The 21982-nt window shown below is 44.7% G+C and overlaps 1 protein-coding gene across 1 annotated transcript; it reads left to right on the forward strand.

Moving 5' to 3' along the window:
* Positions 1–1056: 1056 nt before the first annotated feature.
* On the forward strand, positions 1057–18845 carry tecta (tectorin alpha). The gene is made up of 23 exons (XM_068600174.1): positions 1057–1120; positions 1204–1340; positions 1441–1728; positions 2533–2670; positions 2772–2937; positions 3042–3454; positions 3756–4326; positions 4416–5026; positions 5110–5680; positions 6673–7301; positions 8065–8722; positions 9574–9773; positions 10499–10879; positions 13148–13434; positions 14152–14432; positions 15137–15247; positions 15459–15661; positions 15879–16042; positions 16149–16397; positions 17206–17368; positions 17472–17556; positions 17829–17948; positions 18745–18845. Exons 1-23 carry the CDS (start codon positions 1057–1059, stop codon positions 18843–18845), a joined length of 6591 nt encoding a protein of 2196 aa, XP_068456275.1.
* Positions 18846–21982: the final 3137 nt, after the last annotated feature.

The raw sequence follows: 21982 nt of genomic DNA on the forward strand, positions 1-21982 counted from the left end.
CTAGTAGCTAGCAGGCCAGCTTACCAATGACCATCATTAGGTATTATTTTTGATTAATTGAAAATGCATGAGAAACCTGAGCAGTTGCTTTCTGATCTAAAAGTTGGCAAGTGAAAAAAAACAGTGGCAGTACCAAAGTTATATCAGTTAAGGATCTGGCTTACATCCTCTGCCATTACCGCTGGTTGATGCTAAATGCATGCTGGTATACTGGTGGGGACTTCAAATTGTGACAGTTATTGTTATTATGGGGAAATCCACCATGACAAAAATACAGACAAGAATTCAAATTGAGAACTGAGACAGAATGTCTCGGAAGGTCTATGATGTCCAAAGGAGACCCGTTTTATCTCTGTAAAGTTGCCTGTGATGTTTAAGCCCATTACTGTTTAAATTCACTGAATTTACAGACGATACCTTTTTAAAGTTTGGTTAAATGTCTATATGGTGATCAAAAAAATCTGCCAAGTTGGCAGTACACTCTACTTTGCCAATGGAAAGCTTGCCAAACCAAGCACTGAACAGACCCCAAGGGCCACTGCAAGGACCTTGGCAATTCAAACCTACTCACTCAAAGCCATTAGTGCCCCAGTGTTTACGTCTCCCTCCCTTCAGCCAACAAGGCATGGATGGATCCCAAACAGAAGTGGTAATGAGGTCCTAAGCGGCCTTGCAGCATCAGACACAGAGACACTGGAGCAGAGCGGGCCAGTTCGGTCAGCTGCAGGGAATCAAGGCACAGAGAGGCCCGTAGTCCACTGTTGCCGGCTCACATGGGACCGTAAGGCAAATGTGATCCTGACACATTGTTCTGGCATGTATAATAGGGCCTTTTCAGGGCTCCTCAGGGGAGACCTGGGAGCCTGATCTTAAAGAAGTAATGTGACGTTGGTTTGATGGTTCTCCCTCCTCTTCACTTTTGTCTCAGGGCCTTGCTTATGATAAGTTGTCCTATGACTCATGTCTGCCTGCATTTCCATTAACGTTAAGGAAAAGCCAAGACAGATAATGTGACATTTGCTGAGACATCTCATTCTGTTTCTCTGTTTTCTAAGAATGGTCAGGCCAGGCTGTCCAGTCATTCTGCTCCACCTCTTCAGCATCTTTGTACAGACGGGAGGTACGAGTTATCCTCCACACTAATTCCTTCATCTTTTAGGTTGGAGAAAAGTCCATTTAATGAGATTAACGTTTTCCTTTTAGCTAGTAAGGATATCCTGTATCCATATGGACCCGGCCATAGGGATCTAGAGACTCCAAAGATGGATGATGGGAGTTCTGCTGAAATTACGTTGCTCATTCAATTCATCTTCTTCAATATCCCCTACCGTACCATCTATGTAAGCCTTGATCAAAACTCTTATTACCGGACAGAAATGTATCGTCCATCAATCTTTACGTTTGAAGCATAAAATTCAACCCTGTCTGTTCTGCCTACAGATCAACAACAACGGCGTGATCTCCTTCAACGTGCAGGTTAGCCAGTTCACACCAGAAGCTTTTCCCCTGAGCGACAGTCGATCGTTCATTGCTCCACTTTGGGCAGATGTGCACAACGGCATCCGCGGAGATGTGTTCTACCGAGAGTCCATCGAACCAGAAATACTGGAAAGGGCAACGCAAGATGTCCGGAGGTACTTCAAAACCATGCCCACTTTCACAGCCAACTGGGTCTTTATTGCAACATGGCACCAAGTCACCTTCTATGGAGGAAGCCAGACAACCCCGGTAAAGTCCAAACACATTTACACACAGTACTGTTTAGCTTAGCTAAGCTAAGCCTAAGCAAGGGAAAATGCTATTTCAGGACATTACATTATATTACATTTCATTTAGCTGACGGTCAATAGAAAGATTCAAGTCTATCATTTTCAGAATGGTCTTCTATAGGTCTTTTCTCTAAGCTCGGCTAAAAACATCCAAGATGTCTACTGGTCCAGTAAGCGTTTAGTTGGTCATTGGCTGGTCCAAAGACATTTTATACATTGAGTTAAAACTGTTATTCACTTGAGAATTGTTTTAGACATCTAAGTTACATATAACAATAGTTGTATAGCATTTCAGTGACTGCATTTCAATGTGAGGCAGGTTCTAACAACACTAAAGTATAGTGATTGAAATGCTGTGGAAGCAGCAGTTATGTCGTAGCTAGACATTTAAAGAGAAAACAAATTCACTACCACATAGCCTTGTTTGAACTAATAGACATTAATGCATGATTTGATCTGCACCAAAACCACGAGGGACACAAATGAGATTAAACTAAGATGCCTTTCAATGACTATAATACAATTTAATTCCTATCAAATGTTGACAATAGTGTTTCCGAAAGTTTTCAGACACGTATCCACCCATTTATTGTTTGTGTTCAGTGTAATTGCTCTCAAATGTAGTTTTGTGAATCTGGTGTTTTTGTCTGCCAGGGAAACATTTGTTGAACGTTAAAATGTTTTATCTCTGTTGGGGCATTTTTCTTTTTACGTCTGTTTTTCTCTTTTTAAAACTATTTTCATCCTCTTGTTTGATTAAAAGGTGAACACATTCCAAACTGTACTAATCTCAGATAGCGTGACGTCCTTCAGCATGTTCAACTACGGAGAAATCACATGGAGCACAGGAACAGCCAGTGGTGGAGACCCTTTAACAGGACTGGGTGGGACGACAGCTCAGGTATTCTCACTATGTCCGCAGCCATTTCATCGAATGTTAAGCCTTTTAATGACATTGAGAAACATTTGACATCACTACCCTCATACCTTTCACCTTTTCAGTCAGGTTTTAATGGCGGAGACGTCGGCCATTTCTTCAACTTGCCAGGATCACGGTCAAACGAAGTCGTCAACATTGAACAGACAACCAATGTAAATACCCCTGGGCGCTGGTTCTTCCGTGTGGACACTGAACTAGTAGATCCTGCTAACGGCTGCAGCTACAACGGCAAGTTCAAACATCGAACACTGATATTTATGTCCACACAGGCTTCACTCATAAAGAACTGTACCTGTAAATAATCACCTCTGTGTTTCATACATTCTGTCTAGGGCGTTTTTACCGACGAGGGGAAGTATTTTGGCTGTCTGACCAGTGTTTACAGCGATGCCGCTGCCTTGACATTAACAATGAGGTGCAGTGCCAAGAGACATCTTGCGGGCAGCTGGAGACCTGCGAGCAGCAAGAAGGGGCCTTTTACTGCCAGCCAACCCGCACCAGCACTTGCGTGGTATTTGGCGACCCTCATTACCACACCTTCGACGGCTTCCTATATCACTTCCAGGGAACGTGCTCCTACCTGCTGGCTCGGCCCTGCTGGGAGGTGGCGGGGCTGCCTTTCTTTAGCATCGAGGCCAAGAATGAGAACCGTGGGGTCGCCTCCGTTTCTTGGCTGAGAGATGTCACAGTTGAGGTGTATGGTCACAGAGTCCTGTTGCCCAAAGGCAGTTTTGGAACAGTCCAGGTGAGAGTCTGTGGACCACAATATCACAATATGCGCTTTTTAGTTGGATGCGTTGGAGTGTTGATTTGGGTTATGAGGCTGCATTTAGAATAGTTTGGATGGTAAACCAATGACTAATTATCTTGGATGCATTTACCTGGTTCAATGATAATATCCAAGTCTAAGCTGATGGTCCAGGATATAAGTTTTGAAAGTTATATTATGATAAAAGTCAAAGAAGAAAGTGACAGTAATGTAAATACAAGTTGTCAATAATCATCCTATGTTCTTTTTCTGATGAAACTTTTCTTCATTTCTTCAGGTGGACGGCTTGATGAAGACTTTACCGGTACAACTCCAGCTCGGTGCTGTCAGGGTATACCAGTCTGGAGTTGCCATTGCTTTAGAAACAGACTTTGGACTCTTGGTAACCTACGACGGCCAACACTATGCATCCATCTCCCTACCCAGCTCCTACTTCAACAACACTTGTGGCCTCTGCGGCAACTACAACGATGACCCAGCTGATGATCCTGTACTTCCGGATGGCTCGCTAGCAGAGAGCGTAGTGGAACTAGGAGGCAGCTGGCGAGCTGAAGACACGGACTGGAGGTGTACAGATGGCTGCGCCCAGAACTGCAGCGTGTGTGATGCTCTGACAGAAGCCTTCTACTTTCGCTCAGATTACTGTGGGCTCATTAACAAAACCGATGGACCTTTTAGGGACTGCAGAGCTGTAGTGGACCCTACAGCCTTCGTGTATAGCTGTGTGTATGACATGTGCAGCAACAGGGATAACATCACCACGCTGTGCCAGGCCATCCAGGCCTACGCTCTGGCCTGTCAGGCCCTTGGTGTCACGATACGACCATGGAGATCTCGCACCTTCTGCGGTGAGGTTCAGTTTGATTCAGTTTACGCAGATTTTTCATCATATGTTAATTCGCTCTGACATAATTTCTTCTCTCTTACTGGTTCTCAGCTTTGTCATGTCCGGAGTTCAGCCATTACCAAGTTTGCACAAGTGCCTGCCCAGCCTCCTGCTCGGACCTCACCGCTCCCCTGTATTGTGCTCACCCTTGCACTGAGGGCTGTCAGTGTGACCAGGGCTTTGTTCTCAGTGGCAGCCGTTGTGTTCAGCTTGAGGACTGTGGCTGTGAGCACAACAACCTCTATTACCCTCTTAATAACACTTTCTGGGCAGGCCCCGGTGGTGAGGAAGGTGAATGTAGCCTCCGCTGCACCTGCGGGCCTGCTGGGGAAGTCTCCTGCTTCAACGACTCCTGCAAGGAGGGGGAGGTGTGTGTGGCGGAGGTGGGCTTGCTAGGTTGCTACCCTCGAAGGGAAGGCATGTGCTCAATCACCCAGAACTCAGTGACCACCTCATTTGATGGCACCTCCCTGCCGATCCCAGATGACAGCTCCTACTACCTGCTGAAGCTGTGCAGTGCTGTGCCAGCTAATGGCTCGATGGTTGAGGTGAAGATGGGCAGGCGGCTGGCGAACAAAGGCCCCACTTGGAAAAGACCTGTGGTCGTTACAGTGGCGAACCTGGAAGCTCAGATGGGAGGGCTAGATTTTGATATAGTAAAGGTTAGTATTTTCTCTCCAGAGCGTGATCCTTTTTGTCATCTAGCTGTTGCATACCTATACCGAGGACACCTTTTGTGTTCCAGGTGAATGGTGAAGCAGTTGTGCTCCCATATGTCCATCCGCTGGAGACAATGATGATCTACAAAGCACCAGGCAACGCTACAGTGGTGGAGTCCCGGGGTTTGATTCGTGTCCAGTACACTCGCCAGGGATTCCTCAACATCTCCCTATCCACCCTCTTCTACAATATTACTTGTGGTCTGTGTGGCGTCTTCAACAGCAATACCACTGATGACCTTCGTCTTCCAAATGGACGCCTGGCGGAGTCTACTGAACAGTTCACAGACGGCTGGCGGTCCATTGCTGATGACATCACCTGTAATGGTGACTGCGATGACCTGTATCGGATGTGCACTGACTTGCGCCTCTACCAGAATCCTTGGATGTGTGGCAACATCAATGACCCGGCAAATAGTTCATTTCTGGCATGTCATGCAGTGGTCAACCCCTCACCATTCTTCAGGAACTGCTTGTATAACATGTGTGTCAAGGAAGGGAACCGTTCAGCACTATGTTCTTCACTGCAGGCGTATGCCACCGCCTGTCAGGACGCCCAAGTAGGCCTCGCTTCCTGGAGGAGCGTCACCAACTGCCGTGAGTTTATATATATTTACTTCATATTTTGATTCTCTGCATCAAATCCAGAGCAAGATTATTTTTTTTTAAGAGCCTGTAGGCCAAACCTGCCTGACTTTGTTGTTACTTGTTAACAACAAAGCTTGTCTTGGTTTTATATTTATTTATATACAACAAATAAAATATAGTGGTAAAAACATGTCAAATTAGCTTGTTTTGTTCTACTTTCTTTTGCTGTGGTATATGCACAAAGTTACCTATTATTTTCACAAATAAGTTCCTCTATAACTACGTATACTGTCATTTCCACATTTTGTAAGCGAAAAAGTATGTACCCGTATGTCGCCCATGTAATTTCCCCACTTAGTGACTAATTAGGATTATCTCATCGTCTCTTAAAAAAACACAAATTGAACTTTACATCTCTCTGCTTCCTGAATAACCTGCATTTTGATAGTACTGCTTGCACTATCAGAGCACTCTTGTTTCTTAATTGAACCCAAATCAGATTCAAAGGCCTATTTCACAGCAGTCATTTTGACTTGTCATAGCTGGAAAAGGCACAGCTGGAACTAATGACAATGACAGTGACTCAGTTCCAGCAATTATTGAAATGCAATGTAGCAATTACTTAATTCATTCATGTATCAGTCACACCTGTGTTTGGCAAGTGAAAGTAAAAAGGTCTACCAGTATTCCTCATTAGATTCACTCCACGGCTAACCGTGCTACTGACAAAGAAAAGTCATATTTGAACCAAAATAGTAAAGTAAAAAAACACACACTCAAGTTGTGGATTATGTAGCGGGAGGGATTTGAGAACAGACATTTTCTTTTGCCATAAAGTCGGTCACTCGTTAAATCCATTGTTTTCTTGCTGAATCCAAACTTTATACATTTGCTACGGAGTGACTTAAAACAGTTCTTTTGGCAGATTCCTTTTGTAATATGGATTTGTCCGTTGTCTCTGCTCCTCTCCTGCTTTCTCTCACAATGCTCTTCCGTCTCAGCTCTTCCGTGTCCACAGAACAGCCATTTTGACGAGTGCACCGGCGCCTGCCCTCTGACCTGCGCCAACTTAGATGAACCCAAAGAGCCATGCCCTCTGCCGTGCCAGGAAGGGTGTCAATGCGAGGAAGGCTTCGCACTTCGCGACGGCCTGTGTGTGGCACGCAGCGATTGCGGCTGCGTGAGCCACGGGCGCCAGCTGGCCACTAATCAGACTTTCTGGACAGACTGGGAGTGCCAGGAGCGCTGCTACTGCAACGGCTCCGACAACAGCGTCTACTGTCAGCTCACACCCTGTCACCCCGAGGAGTACTGCCAGGAGGATGACGGCCTGTACGTCTGCCAGCCGCGCACCGAGGTCCTGTGCGTGGCGGCTGGTTATGGACATTTTCTGCCATTTGGCAGCGTGCCGTTTGAACTGCAGAGCTCTTGTACTCTAAGGATGGCCACCACCAGCTGCGAGAGAGGGAACAGGGACCATGCCACCGCGAGTGAAACTTTTCCTCAATTTAAATTGGCAGCTCGTAATGAGGAAAGGGACACAGGCCAGGCCATTTGGGTGAGGGGCTTTGTACTGGAGGTCTACGAGTATGAGATTGAAGTGTCTCGAAGCTACAAAAACACTGTCACGGTGAGTGCACGGTGACTAAATTACACAGGAGCTACGACTATACATTGTGTTCATATCAGTTAAGGCTTGTAATAAGGAATACGCTATGGCCTGGTTCAAAATATGAACTACTTATATGCATGACCCCTGAAGGTCAAAGTTTGTTATTTTTGTGAGGACACGTTATTTCTAATCAAGCCGATTGAATAACCGGGCAGAGGCTGAAGTCCTCTTTGATTGGCTTAAGGTGGATCTAATTTCAATGGGCATCTTTTATCAGGCTGGATTTGGCTCAGACGAAAAATCCTGACCCTGAGCGACATTTGGACCGGGTTCACAAACCGACTAAAAGATCTGAGGAGGAATAGAAACGACACGCATAACCCAACACACACACACGCACACACACACACACACACACACACACACACACACACACACACACACACACACACACACACAGTCACACGGACCAGATATTTTATTTCTCATCCTTTCTGTCTCTATGTTTTTTATACAATTAGATGATATGAAAAACACATTATTACACACTATTTCAGTGAGTCTTAATGTTATCCATTCATCACCTGGATTTCCCCACACACTGAAAATATGCAGGTCAGTTGAATTAGAAACTGTGACTGTGAAAAATGAAACTGTGACTGTGAGAAATGCTTCTGTAGGAATGTGTGTGAGTGTGTGTGTTTGTGTGTGCCAGCTGATGCGTATCCTTGAATAAGAGCTGAACCTGTTCAAAGCAGTTTTATTGACTCTCTCCCCTCAGGTGAATAAGGAGCGTTTGTACCTTCCTCTGAAGCTGGGCCCAGGGAAGGTCAACATCTTCACCTGGGGCATGCAGCTCATTCTGGAGACCGATTTTGGCCTGAAGGTGGCCTTTGACTGGAACACTCTCCTCCTGCTGACTTTGCCCCGCGACCTCTACAACTCTTCCTGCGGCCTCTGCCACGGCATGCCCTTGTCCCCTCCCACCCTTACCACCACCGACTGGGGCATGGCCTGGGCAGAGAGGGACACCTTCTGCCAGGTGGGCTGTGGAGACTCCTGCCCGCGCTGTGGCCTGGGAGAGACCAGCGCGGTGAACGACTCCCCTCTCATGGTGGCCGATGCCAACATGAACCTCGACGCAGACAACGGGGAAAACGAAGTGGACACGGGCATACGCTTCCACATCGGAAACGGACTGTATGTGTTTGTGGAGCCCGAGGCGGTGAGGCTCTGCGGGCTGATTGTGGATCGAGGTGGTGTGTTTGCGCGTTGTCACAGCAAGGTGGCGCCAGCGTTTTTTTATCAATGCTGCCTGCAGGACACCTGCTTGGACCAGGGAGCTCAGGATACAGTCTGTAACTGGCTGCAGATGTATGCCAGCACCTGTCAGACCCAAGGGGCGCCTGTTTCCGGCTGGAGGAGCGACACGCCGTGTGGTGAGTGCAAGTCTGGCTCCCCGTGATTTCACCCTACACTTCAGATACATGTGCAGTGACGCAAATGTCTCCCCTTACCTCTGGGGGGATCCTCCCATTTTGATTGTTCTGTTTGTCCGGGTTTAAATATAACTGTGTCTGACAAATTAAATCTTCAGCAACATGTCTTTCCAGAGACAATGTCGAACTGTAAATGACCCACATTACACACTGGCCACAGTTTCTTTGGTGGAAAGTAGTTGCAGTGAAAACTGTTTGTAGTAAGTTGTGTGGGTTATTCGCTGTAACAACGTCATCGTATTTGCTGAGATTCTTAAATGTTTACTGTTGTAATTTCAGTTATATTTACATGACATTTCTCAATGCAATGAGTATCACAAACCAATTTCTAGAGGTGCATATATATATTTTTATTTGGGAGAAGTGGGTGCAACAGTTATGATGCAAACACTACACACAGTAACTGCGCCTGGTTGCTGTCAGTCAGGAAATAGTTCCAACTTAAAACCAAAGACTGTAGTTATTCAACTTGCATGTTTGTGTGGGTTAAACAAATGAGATACGACGTGTTCGTTAGTGAGCTTTAGAGGTGAACTTTGGATGGAGCATGGCTGTTCCTTCTGCTTCTAGTCATTATGCTAAGCTAGGCTAACCATGCCCTGACTCTTTTCATCTAAAAAAAAAAAAAAAGAGAAAAGATAATAAGAATGTTTCCCAAAATATTGAGTCTCCAATCAAAACGCCACGAATATTGACCCCTTTAAAAAAAGTCATGCTGGAAAATGTCCTATGTGCACGATGCAGTCAGTGCAGTCGCTCTCTAACATCTTTGCTAACCTGCCTGCCCCCAGTCCAGAGATGTTCACCTAACAGCCATTACTCCAGTTGTGTGTCGGTCTGCCCGCCCCAGTGCGCCCCAGCCCGCGGCCAGAGGGACTGCAGCCAGGACTGCGTGGAGGGCTGCCAGTGTGACCCGGGATACGTGCTCAACGGCAAGAGCTGCATCCTGCCTCAAAACTGTGGCTGCTACACTGATGGCAAGTACTATGAGGTCAGTCTCACATCCAGCACCACACGGAATAAATCAGGCAGGTACTACGTAATACTAGGAAGGAAAGACGTCACACCAAACGTGTGAATTGCCAATTGTTTTTCATAGGGCTGTAAACTAAAGACTACAACTATCTTTTGTTAATTTAGTTTTTTTACTCATTATTGAGGCTATAAAATGTCAGAAAATATCAAAAATACTAACATATCAACACATAAAACTTCCTCTTTTTTTTAGTGTTTGTGCGCGTACATTTGAGTATCTGGAGTGACCAACATTTAAAACTGTGAAATAAGACAACCCTGTCCTTAATTTATGGGCAGCCTAGGTCAGAAAACATGCATTTCAACAAGTCATTCATATTTGGTACCCCTCCCTAGGTCACATGAAGGCCCGTTAGAATATACCTCGACTTGAGATCTTGAGAAAGTGCACCATTTTATTATCGCAAGCCAATCAGGACAGACTGGGCTTAAAGAGATTAAGATGGAGGGTGAATACAGGAATATATAGACAGACAGTATGAGTTTTCCTCTCCCAATACTTCAAGACAAAAAAAAGCAGCAAATCCTCACAAGGAAAATAACTGGAACATAAGAATGTTTGACCCGCAAATTTTGCATTTAAACCCTGTGATAAAAATTCTTAGAATACTTCTCTGTCAATCAACTAACAAGTGAAATGTTTCAGCGTCGGTTCTAACTGACATACTTTCTTCATTTCAGCCCAAGCAGCTGTTTTGGAACAATGACTGCACCAAGCGCTGCCAGTGCATCGGCCGAAACCTGATCCAGTGCGACCCGAGGCGCTGCAAGGCCGAGGAGGAGTGCGCCCTGCGGTACGGAGTGCGGGGCTGCTTTGTGCGGCGCTCGCAGCACTGCGTGGCGTCCGGCGGTGGGGTCTTCAGGACCTTCGACGGGGCGTCGCTGCGGCTCCCGGCCTCCTGCTCCTTCGTCTTGTCCACTAACTGCCATAAGATGCCTGGCCTCTCCTTCCAGCTCATCGCTAACTTCGACAAATGGAGCACACCCAACCTCACCACCATCTCTCATGTTTACCTTTACATCAATGAGGAGAATATTCTCATCTCCGGCAGCACTGTCAAGGTGAGCGACGCGTCGGACCCTCACTTGGAATATTGGAAATACGGATTGACTGTGGGATGATTTCTACACAGCAGTTTGACTCTGAAATGTTTACACTCACTCTAATCAATATTATTATTAACTAATTGAGTGTAATGAGAAAGGTGTTATAGATTAAATTATCACCTGACTCTGCAATCCCCCTCGGCTCTAGGGAGTGTTTTAGTGTCTTTTAACTCATCGTTTTTGGTTTTATGGTCCACAACGTCAATTTTTCCATCGCTCTCATTAACCTTGTCGCCAAAAAAAAGCTCCGATGGACCCACCGTACACGACCTGACCAGCACCGAATAGCAGACTGTGAAACCTTTAAGACCTCGCTGGTTTTTTAGAGGCCAGAGCCAAGTGAATATTTGATTCCATAATTAATTATGTGTTTACAGGTCGCTAACATGTCATTCACAAAAATAGCACGGTAAGCAAAGTGACTCGGTAATGTTACAAGCCAACTCGTCACCCACGAGCCCAGAGTGTCAAAAACACTTGTGCTCTGGGTTAAAAATGCGACTTTTGTAAATTGAAAGTGACACAAAGACAAACAACGTTGCTGGTTTCACACAGGACATGAACAGCTGCCTCCTTAGTGAAAGTCCTGTGTTTGTTTGTGTGACAAAAACCCTTTTCTTTGGAAAAAAGGAGGTTTGTGATATTTCTTCTTTCAAATGCTACATGGTCTTGCTTTCATGAAACTATTATCTCTATTGGCAGATGATTAAACTTACTTTTCTCCTGGCTATGTGCTGGCTGTCTTCATCAAACCTCTCCTCGAGAAACTTAACAAACGGTCCCGAGACAAATCTCCCTTTTTCTTGCCAGAGTACTTCCAATTTACCAATTAGCACTAATAGCCTGCTAGAGCTCCCCAAGTTGAGGCTTTAGGCCGTAACATTCCAGTGAAAGTGCACTCGCAGAGGAAGATAATGACTTACTGATAGATTTTTTTTTTTTTACTTAGTCTTAATCCTGCTTGATCTGAGGGAGCCATTGACCGCAGATTTTTCTCAACTGCCTCAAGAACTATAAACTGAAGGTATTAGTCATAATGGGCAAGGGTCATATTTACCAGTGCAGTAATTACAGCGCTGTCATAATCTTTGCTTTGGGCCGCCATCTTTTCCTTTCTTTTCTGTTATATGCTACCCCCTCAGTGACACCCTTTGTGTGCAAAATGAAATCGGTTTATGCAGATGACACCCTCATCTACATTCCCGCCCGAGGTGATCGAGCGTGCACGTCTCGGCTCAAACACCGCTTCTCTGTTTTCATATCTCTCAGGCAGGAGAAAAAACTGCAATAATTGTTGTCTCTGTAATATCGCCCTTCATCTTGGTACATCAATTGCAGAAGTTTGCATCCATACTTTCATCTGTGGTTCCCTCCTCAGGTTCAACATGTAAGGACACTAAGCTGATGCCATTTCCTAAGAAATTATATTTTTTGGCCTAAGGACATTTACCACAAGTCTGACCACAGCTTTAAAACATTGTTCCAAACAATGGATTTATATATATGTATATATACTCTTTATATGTGATTGGGGTTGATATAATTTTTCTCATATCATCAGCTAGTATATTATCTATATCTTTATATATAGCTATATCTGCTCTCAAATTTCGAAATGTCGTTCAAAACGACAACATTTAATGCATGGAGTGAAGATAATAAGTTCCCAGACTGTATCCAGATGTTGTTCCAAATTTGAGTCACTATGAACTAAGAGGAGTTTACAAAAACAAAGATTTAAACAAATGCAATATTATTGTTATTATTATTAATTCAAAATGAAGATGTGTAACAGTCAAAGGAGTTTAGAAAAGGATGTTATTTATGTTTAAGATGTGTTTACCATTACATGCACTTTGTTTTTGTCTTTCATACATTTTTTGTGTAAAAGTTGAATCAGAAATGTGTAAAAAAACAAAACTAATGTACAAAGGATATGCGTAATAAGATAATGCTTTGCCGCCACCTTTTTCACATTAATTGTTTGCTTTGACTCTATTTTATTTTATGTTACTGTAGTTTTTAATTTGAGTAATCAAGGAGTAACTTAAGTAACGTCCCCTTCTGCTAGTGTCAAAGGGAAGGCGTATTATTCCTTCAGCGAGAGCGCAGGATTTGCCTCGTAGGTGCATGTCCTGCTGCTCCCTGAATATAAATGACATATAAGTGACAGTGAGTCTTATCTCAGATATGTAAAGACCTCCATCTCCCGTGTCTGCACAGGTCAACGGTACAACGGTATCGGTTCCCTTTCTAACTGGGCTGATGACGCGTCTGTCGACGTCCGAGGGTTTCATCGTCATCGACACACCCCAGGACATCCAGATTCGGTACAACCACTTCAACACGCTGAGCATCACAATGGGCCAGCGGCTCCAGAACAAGGTGTGTGGCCTGTGTGGGAATTTCAACGGAGACCCCGGTGACGACTACATCACCTCCAGGGGGAAGCCGGCCGTCAGCGCCCTGGAGCTCGCCCAGAGCTGGAAGACCAACGGTATGCAGAACAGGTGGGTGAGGCTTACAAACATGGTGGAATACATTGTACACTATTTACATGTATATAATCCGACCGTTCTCGTGAAATCTCTTTAAAATCAACCTCCAGTATGCAGCATTAAAGCATCGTAAAGATGACTCCATGTATTCTGAAAGTGGTCTGTCATAGTGAGAAACTCTCAGAGATTCATCACCAAACTCTTCAGTTCTTTCAGCCTCTTTGAGCTCATTGTTTGGGCTTTACAGACTACAAACTCCTCTCTCGTCACGCTCAGTTAGTTGGCCACAAGCTGGTTTAGAAAGTGACACATGGAGCAGCGTCCGTTCAGGAGTTGGTGGAGACCAGAACAGTGTTGGAGGGAGAGTGAATATTCGGCAATTGAACAGAAACACACCCCCAAATAAGTGATCATGTTGCTCCGTTTCCATTGATATGGGATGACATGCTGGCACATTCACTGACGGGAGTTTGATTGTAATGTCGTCGAGCTGTGAGGACCGGCTACAACTGGGGCTTCTGCTGTGTAGCTCGGCCTGTAAGTCCCTTTGTCATTCGGCATCTGTACAGGGACGTTTGTAGACAGATTAACACTCAGGTTAACTAACTTCATCCCCAACCGTTTTTAGTTTCACTTGATGACTCGTTCTCACCCGCTAGGTCAGAGAGTGCCGCTTTAAATATTACCCTCATCACTCAAATGGCCGGCACTTTTCCCTTCCTCCTCCAGTTGTGATGAAACCCAGTTTGTGGCCCTGGCTCAGTCCTGTGACAACACGGCGGTGCTGGCGCTGCAAAGTGAAAACGCCTGCCAGAAGCTCACCCAGCCGAAGGGTTTCTTTCAGCCGTGCCACGGCCTGCTGGACCCCCGGCCCTTCTACCAGTCCTGCTACCTGGACGGCTGCTACAACCACCAGAAGGCTCAAGTCTGCGGCTCCCTGGCGGCCTACGCGGAGGCCTGCCGCTCCATGGGCACCCTCAGCACCAAGTGGATCACCCAGGAGAACTGCTGTAAGGGCACCGCGAGGCCCCAGCCTCTCCCAGCACACACACACACACACACACACACACACACACGAGTGTATCAAATTTCGGCTTGACAGTAAGAGGAAACTAACAATTGAAGTGATTCAAGTTAAAACTGCAACAGTTGGGTTGGAGACACTGAGAGGGACACGTCCTCCTGGTCCCCAGTGGAAATTATGCTTTTGGCAGACATTAGTTTCGGTTGGTTGAGTTACCACGCTGCAATGCTCACCAAATCTTTTTCTGGAGACCCAATAATGAATAAAAGGCAAAACATTGCGACCTAATTCACAGTAGGGCCTTATTTATGACTCATCAGAAGAGGGGATTTGTGTATAAATAGACTTTCCTGATCATCGTCATCACCGTATCTTAACAAGGAAAACCAGTTATATTGAGGAGATATACATTTGATGAAATAGAGTTCAGTTCTATGCATGTGTTATTAAAAACATGTTTAAATACTTCATGAATGAAACCAAATAAATGCATTTATATGAAATATAATGTCAACAATATTCAGAAAGACACTGGCATTCAGGCTCCCTCATGTGGCTCAAAGATGTACTGCAGATAAAGAAAGTTTAATGAGAGACTATGGAAGACAGCCGAACTGACGAGTCTGCATGTTTCCTTCTTGCGCTGACAGTGTGTGTGACAGCTAACATTGTGTGTCCTCCTGTCTTTAGCAGAATGGATCTACGACCCCTGTGCAGGAGAGACGTGCACAAATGTCACCTGTGAGCTGGAGAACGGAGGCGACCTGTGTGGCTGCCCGGAGTTGCCCACCAGCACTGGAGGTGAGCGCATCACAAGGCAACAAGGTCCTCGTGTCAGACTTCCACATTGTTGCATCCCGTCCAAATGGTTTGCTGTAAATCAGGAGTGGCCAAACCTTTGGGATTCTGGGCCACATGCAGAAAAATTAAAGGAGTCACAAGTTGAAGAATAGTAGTTTACCACATGGAAAAGAAATCTCACACTGCTATGTGCTGTCCGCGTGTCTGGCAGGTGATGATGACATCATCCAGGCGGAGGTGAACTGTAAGCATGCTCAGATGGAGGTCTCCATCTCCAAGTGTAAGCTCTTCCAGCTGGGCTTCGAGCGCGAGGACGTCAGGGTCAACGACGAGCACTGCGCCGGCATCGAGGGAGAAGACTTCATCTCCTTCCGCATCAACAACACAAAGGGGCACTGTGGCTCCATCGTACAGGTCGGCTCACATTCATAACGTGTATTACTCGACATTTACCGAAACCGGAGGTCAAACCGACTGCCCGAGGTCAAACCTGTGCTCTATCCAGAAATGTTTGAGCACAATTAGTAGTGGTCAACTGAATAAACTGCATGAAATACATGTGAAAATGAGTCAATTTAAACAGGCTGATAATGATCTTCTCGTCTCACTTGCTTCTCTGTTTTCCCGGCAGTCGAATAGCACCCACATCATGTATAAGAACACCGTGTGGATCGAGAGCGTGAACAACACCGGGAACGTCATCACCAGGGACAAGACCATCAACGTGGAGTTTTCCTGCGCCTACGAACTGGACCTGAGGATCTCGCTGGAGACTGTCCTGAAGCCCATGCTCAGGTCAGATGGAGCGCATGTTCAATTCAAACAAAATGCCGTGGCATTAACCAGCTATAACAACCGGCTACGTTTCCTCCCCCCCACCCCCCACCCTCTCCCATCCCAGTGTGATAAACCTCACCTTACCGACCCAGGAAGGAAACTTCATCACCAAGATGGCTCTGTACAAGAACTCCTCGTACCGAAACCCGTACAGAGAGGGCGAGGTGGTGCTGAGCACGCGGGACATCCTCTTCGTGGGCGTCTTCGTGGAAGGGGCCGACGAAAACCAGCTCATCCTCATCGTCAACATGTGCTGGGCCACGCCGTCCCGCTACAGCAGCGACCGACTCCGCTATGTCATCATAGAGAGAGGGTAGGCTTGGACACACACACATATACACTGTAATCCTGTGCGTCACACACACAACTGATGTTTTTTTTCGCATTGCTGAATATTCTGTGGACGTTTTAAATGTATTGTTTAGCCAATAAAGTATCAAAAAAACAATGAAAATTGCTCATCAAAATGTCTCAGAGCCAAAGATTGTGTCTTCAAATAGCTTGTTTTTGTCCAAAACTGTTAAAAAGGTAAATATATTTGATTTATAGTGATATAAAATGCACCACAACCAGTGAATGTTTGCTTGATAGAAGACAAAACATTGACTTTTTATAAGATTCAAGCGTCCGTTCAGCATTTTATTTTTCATAATGCTGAGAATCAATGATCTCAATATGCTTTACTATGCTTAGACTGTAGGGACACCGTGAAATATTTAGATCAGGTCTCTTTTTAAATTAGATATTCTGTATTCTCTGTAGCACTTTCTACAACGCCCATAATGCATTATAAAAACACTTATAGTGAGTCACAATCTTCTTACAGCACCGTGCGAAATGTTTATTCTCAACACCCCCGGGTGTGTAAAGGCCTTAAATCTGTCAGATTTGAAGCATGAGACGGTTAGTAGAGCTATATCAGTGTTATAGAGGGTGGCGGATGCGGCGATGAGGCGTTAAAGGATGACAAGAACTGATAGAAAGACACATTGTGAAGAAGCAGTGCCTCCTTTGTGCAGTATGACCAGCAGGTGTGCCGACGACGGGACCGTGTGCGGTGGATAAAGGCCACGCGGCACCATCTCCTCCTTTTTTTTTTTTGAACACCTGTCCCTCTCCAGGTGTCCAAACATCAAGGACAACACCATCGGCATGGCAGAGAACGGCGTATCGCTCACCTGCCGCTTCCACGTCACCGTCTTCAAGTTCATCGGGGACTACGAGGAGGTCCACCTCCACTGCGACGTCACCCTCTGTGACTCGGAAACAAACGCCTGCAAAGTGGTGAGGAAGCTTTGACATCTCAAAAGTAAAAAAAAAAAAAAAAAAAAAAGTGGTGATGCTGCAATGTCTGCACCATTGATGCGCGTGTGTACTGTGCATGCAGAACTGTCCACACAAGAGGAGGATGTACTCGGAGGACGGCGACCATAAAGAGCAGATCTTGACTGTGGGACCCATAAGAAGGAGAGGTGAGTGACGACGTACTCGATTGCATACTTCTCTCTGGCTGACCTCTAGCATCTGAGAAAGTCTGCTCGGGATTCAAAACAACTCATAATTTCATTTCTCATATCCTCGAGAAACGTTTCAACGACTGGAACAACGCTGTCCAAGTTCCTTTTACGGAAATGATTCATTTCCAAATGTATTTCCAGCTCTTTCCACAGCCATTCATTCAAATTCCAAAGCTTTTTCTGTGTTTTTTTTTTTCCGTAACTCGCCTGTGACGTCTCCCTTTCAGAATCCGACTGGTGCGAGGAGGGAAACGGAGGCTGTGAGCAGATCTGCACCAGCAAGACGAGCGGGCCGGTCTGCAGCTGTGTGACTGGGATGCTGCAACGAGATGGGAAAAGCTGTCGGAGTAAGCACCACACACACACACACACACACACACACACATGCACGCACACGCACAAAGCAAAACACACACACGCAGCACACACACAGAGTAATACTCTCTCACACACACACATATGCACAAAGCATCACACCCACAAAGCAATTCACTCACCCACACAACACACACAACGTAACAGTCACACACACATGAAGCAACACGCACACACACAAAGCAAAGCAACACACACCTGTGCACAAAGCATCACACCCACAAAGCAATTCACTCACCTACACAACACACACAATGTAACACTTACACACACATAAAGCAACACACACACATAGAACAACACATGCACACACAAAACAAAACACACATACAAAGCATCACACGCACAAAGCAATTCACACACACACATACACATAAAGTACCACTCACACACACACAAAGCAAAACACACACACGCAGCACATGCACAAGTAACACTCTCACACACAACACAACACACACATAGAACAACACGTACACACACAAAGCAATTCACACACACACGAAAGTAGCACTCACACACACACAAAGCAAAACACACACACGCAGCACATGCACAAAGTAACACTCAGACACACACAGAAAGCGACACAGAAAGCAAGACACACACACAAAGCAATATGAAACAATAAGCAAACAAAGCTATATATATATATATATATACATATGAATGTTTGTCCAGAAACGCGTCGGGTGATGCTGGTGATGTAACGCAAGTCAAAAGTGCCACCGAGCGTCTTACATAATGAATGGTTGCTTCTCTTCACAGCTGCGAGCTCCAGCGGTAACCTCACACCTGCGGTTTCTCTGCTGAGCATCAGCGCTGTGATCTCCGTGTTCCCGGCTCGTCTTCACGCTCTCCTCTCCTAACACCCTGCGAGCTCGGGGGGGGGGACGCGTGGACACGGACAAAACGCAGGAAAGACTTGAAGATGCACACCGTTCATTAGCCCGTAGAGCAGCTGTGATCCAGTCAAAATATCCAAACAGAGGACGCTGCGCAGTCACAAAATGTTTGAGTCCACTTATCACTGATGCAACCGAAGGTAACTAAGCAAGAGAAGTCGGCTCCTTCACCTCCTCCGTTATCCTCATACATCAGGACGCCTCACTGTGTTTTACCATCGACTCAAAGCCACCACGTGTAGACAGTACATCTTTCGAATCATTCTGATGGCTTTTGTTTGTAGAAAAATGTGTCTGCCGCAGTGTTTTGTTTTTTATATACTACCACCAGATGACACCAAAGTAAGACATTTTCTTCTCCTTTATTGCGTTCAAGGCGGTCAGTCCCAAAGACTCGGACCCCGTCGGTGGGAAGCAGGAGATGTTTTATGAGGGTCTCCAAATAAAATTGCCGATTTTTCTGCAGTACACCTTTGAGACACGTAAGGGAGCCTTAACGTCTGTCCTGATAACTGGAGCCTCCTCATGACATTGAATCTAATTTGAGAGGCGAGGGTACAAACGTTCAGTTCTTTTAACCGATTAGATAAAAACCAACCGGCGCCTGTGAACTCAGCCTAAATGCCTATTTTAGGGCCTATTTTGTGGGAGCGAAGAAAAAAGGATGATGTACTCCATGTTATCAGTGTGGAGAGTACGTTGTGCATCCAGGGAGTATTTATGTGTGAGGAGGGCACCTTGTGGAATGAGTACTTTTTTATTTTGTACCTAAAAGTTTGGTGTCACAGATTAGAGCCGTGGTTGTAAGATATGCAATCGTTTTTTTTTTTTTAATTCATTTTTATCACTTCTATCTTAATCAGTTCTAGTGTTGTAACACCGTTGGCTCTGACTCGTGGATCCATTGAACATGTTGCCTGTAAAGATGGACGTGTGAGGACTTCTAATACTGTCGATAGAGTAAAGTTCTCCATTCTCCAGGTTTCTATGTGGCACCTTATGCGTTCTCAATGTCACTCTATGTCCCCACACATGCTATGTAACCCTCCAGTGTTCTTTACTCACGTTATGGATTAGTTAGACGGCAGCTTTTCATCGGTAGGCCTGTTTTGCTACATTCTATGTACAAATGTACAGTCATTTCCTGTCAGTATACAGTATCTTTGTTTTCTGTTTTAAAAAACATGACCAAAAGATGTTTTATTCTTTGAGAGCAGTGCCATCCGACTTTTAATAAATGAATAAGTTCTCAAAGTCCGTATGAGTCGAGTTCATTTAAGACATTATATGCAGCTACGGCCATTCGGGGCTACAAGAGTGTGGAAGAAGTGCGAATACATTTTACTTAAAGGGCCAGTGTGTGGCTTTTTAAAGGGATGTATTGGCAATAATTAAATATTATATTCATGACTGTTTTCATTAGTGTAAAAAAACCTAAGAAAAGGAAACTAGGAATCGTTGTTTTTCTTAGCTTATAATGAACCCTTAATATCTTCTTTGCCGTGTCCACGGTCGTGGAAAGGGAGGAGTGAGTGGAGGGGTATTCAATCTGCTGCAATCTGCAACTTCACCACTAGATGCCCCCAAATCCTACACACTATAGTAGTACTAATACACACTGAAGTAAAAGTAGCAATAACACAGTGTACACCTGACCTTGCAAAATTAAGTCTTGCAAAAGTATGAGTTATCCAGATTGGCCTATTTCAGGAGAATGTAATGATAAATATCTTCATCATATTAATGTTGCAGCTGATAAAACTGGGGATCATTTTAATGACTAATTATAGGTCTAAATAAGAAAAGAAACTAAAGCTTAAAAAATAAAAGTAGTAAAATATTCATTTCTGAAATGTAGTAGAAAGTAAAGTAAAAGTAGCAGTAATATACTCAAATAAAGTGCAAGTACCTCAACATTGTGCTTGAGCACAGTACTTGTGAGTGAACAGACTTTCTCCCACTGAAGAAATTGTCAGTATAGTTACACCAACCCACGTAAACCTTTACAAACTTCAGTTTCTTAATTTCACTTGGAAAATGTATTTAATTTCCATTATAAATAACTTTTTGCATGAGCGTAACTAAAAGGGCCCAAAAATGTGTCGTCCTGCAGTGTTTTCAAGTTGGATCAATGCCGCCTAGCAACATAATTGCAATAAATCTGTATGCCTCATCCAGTCCGCACCTTATGATTGCGGTCAGCTGTTAGAAAGTTGCAACGTCTTTTGAATTCCCTCCACGGTGAAACCTCCCTTCGAGGCATTTATGTACACGTTAGTCATCCATCAGCTATCTGTGACGTTTGACAGCAGCTGGAGAGAAAGGAAGTTTATGGGCTGTGCTGTTTAACCAAGGCGGGGAGAAAAGGCACAACTACTCATAGTGCAATTTATAACTCGTGTTATTTACAAGTCTTCAGCCTTCACACTTCCACTGAAAGTTAAATACACAAAGCGGCCCTTAAGATTTCTCCTCAAAGCCATTGTGAAACTTTTAAAACAATATTGCACAACAATCAGAAATCACAACACACTGAGATTTCATGAACTAGAGTTCAGTTGTAAAGATGAGTTAGTGCAGCAACGAGGAAGCTGGATGCTCAAATGTGTAGATGGGCTGTCAAATGTGTTGTATTATACTTCATGTCAGGGATACACAAAGCATCACATGAAGTACAACACAGTACCTGATCTAGTAAACACTCAGTAACATACAAAACAATTATTCAGCATCTACTTGGACTGTTTGATTAGAAACACATTTCCTTATTAGTTATTAGTACTAAACTTAAATAATCTCTCAGAGAAATACTGAATGTTAACCAATATTATGTCTTTCATAATAAAACTGAAACAAATGTATTAGCGGTTCACGTAAATTATGACTATAATATGCGGTTCTGCTCATACCGCAATTTAAAAAAAAAAAAAAAAAAGCAGTTTCCATGCACCTGCTGCTTATTTGGTCTTCCTGCTTGTATTTCTTGGGGTTCCCAGCTCTCTGTAGAGGCAGCTATGGCTCGCTGTAAAGTTTAGGTTTAGCTGACGTTTCTAGAAAAGGATTCCCTTCGCATGTGAGCAAAGTAAAAGTACACCTCTGCA

Source organism: Clinocottus analis, unplaced genomic scaffold, assembly GCF_023055335.1.
Source record: "Clinocottus analis isolate CAN_PGR_092001 unplaced genomic scaffold, fCliAna1.0.p SCAF_5, whole genome shotgun sequence".
Lineage (NCBI taxonomy): Eukaryota > Metazoa > Chordata > Actinopteri > Perciformes > Cottidae > Clinocottus > Clinocottus analis.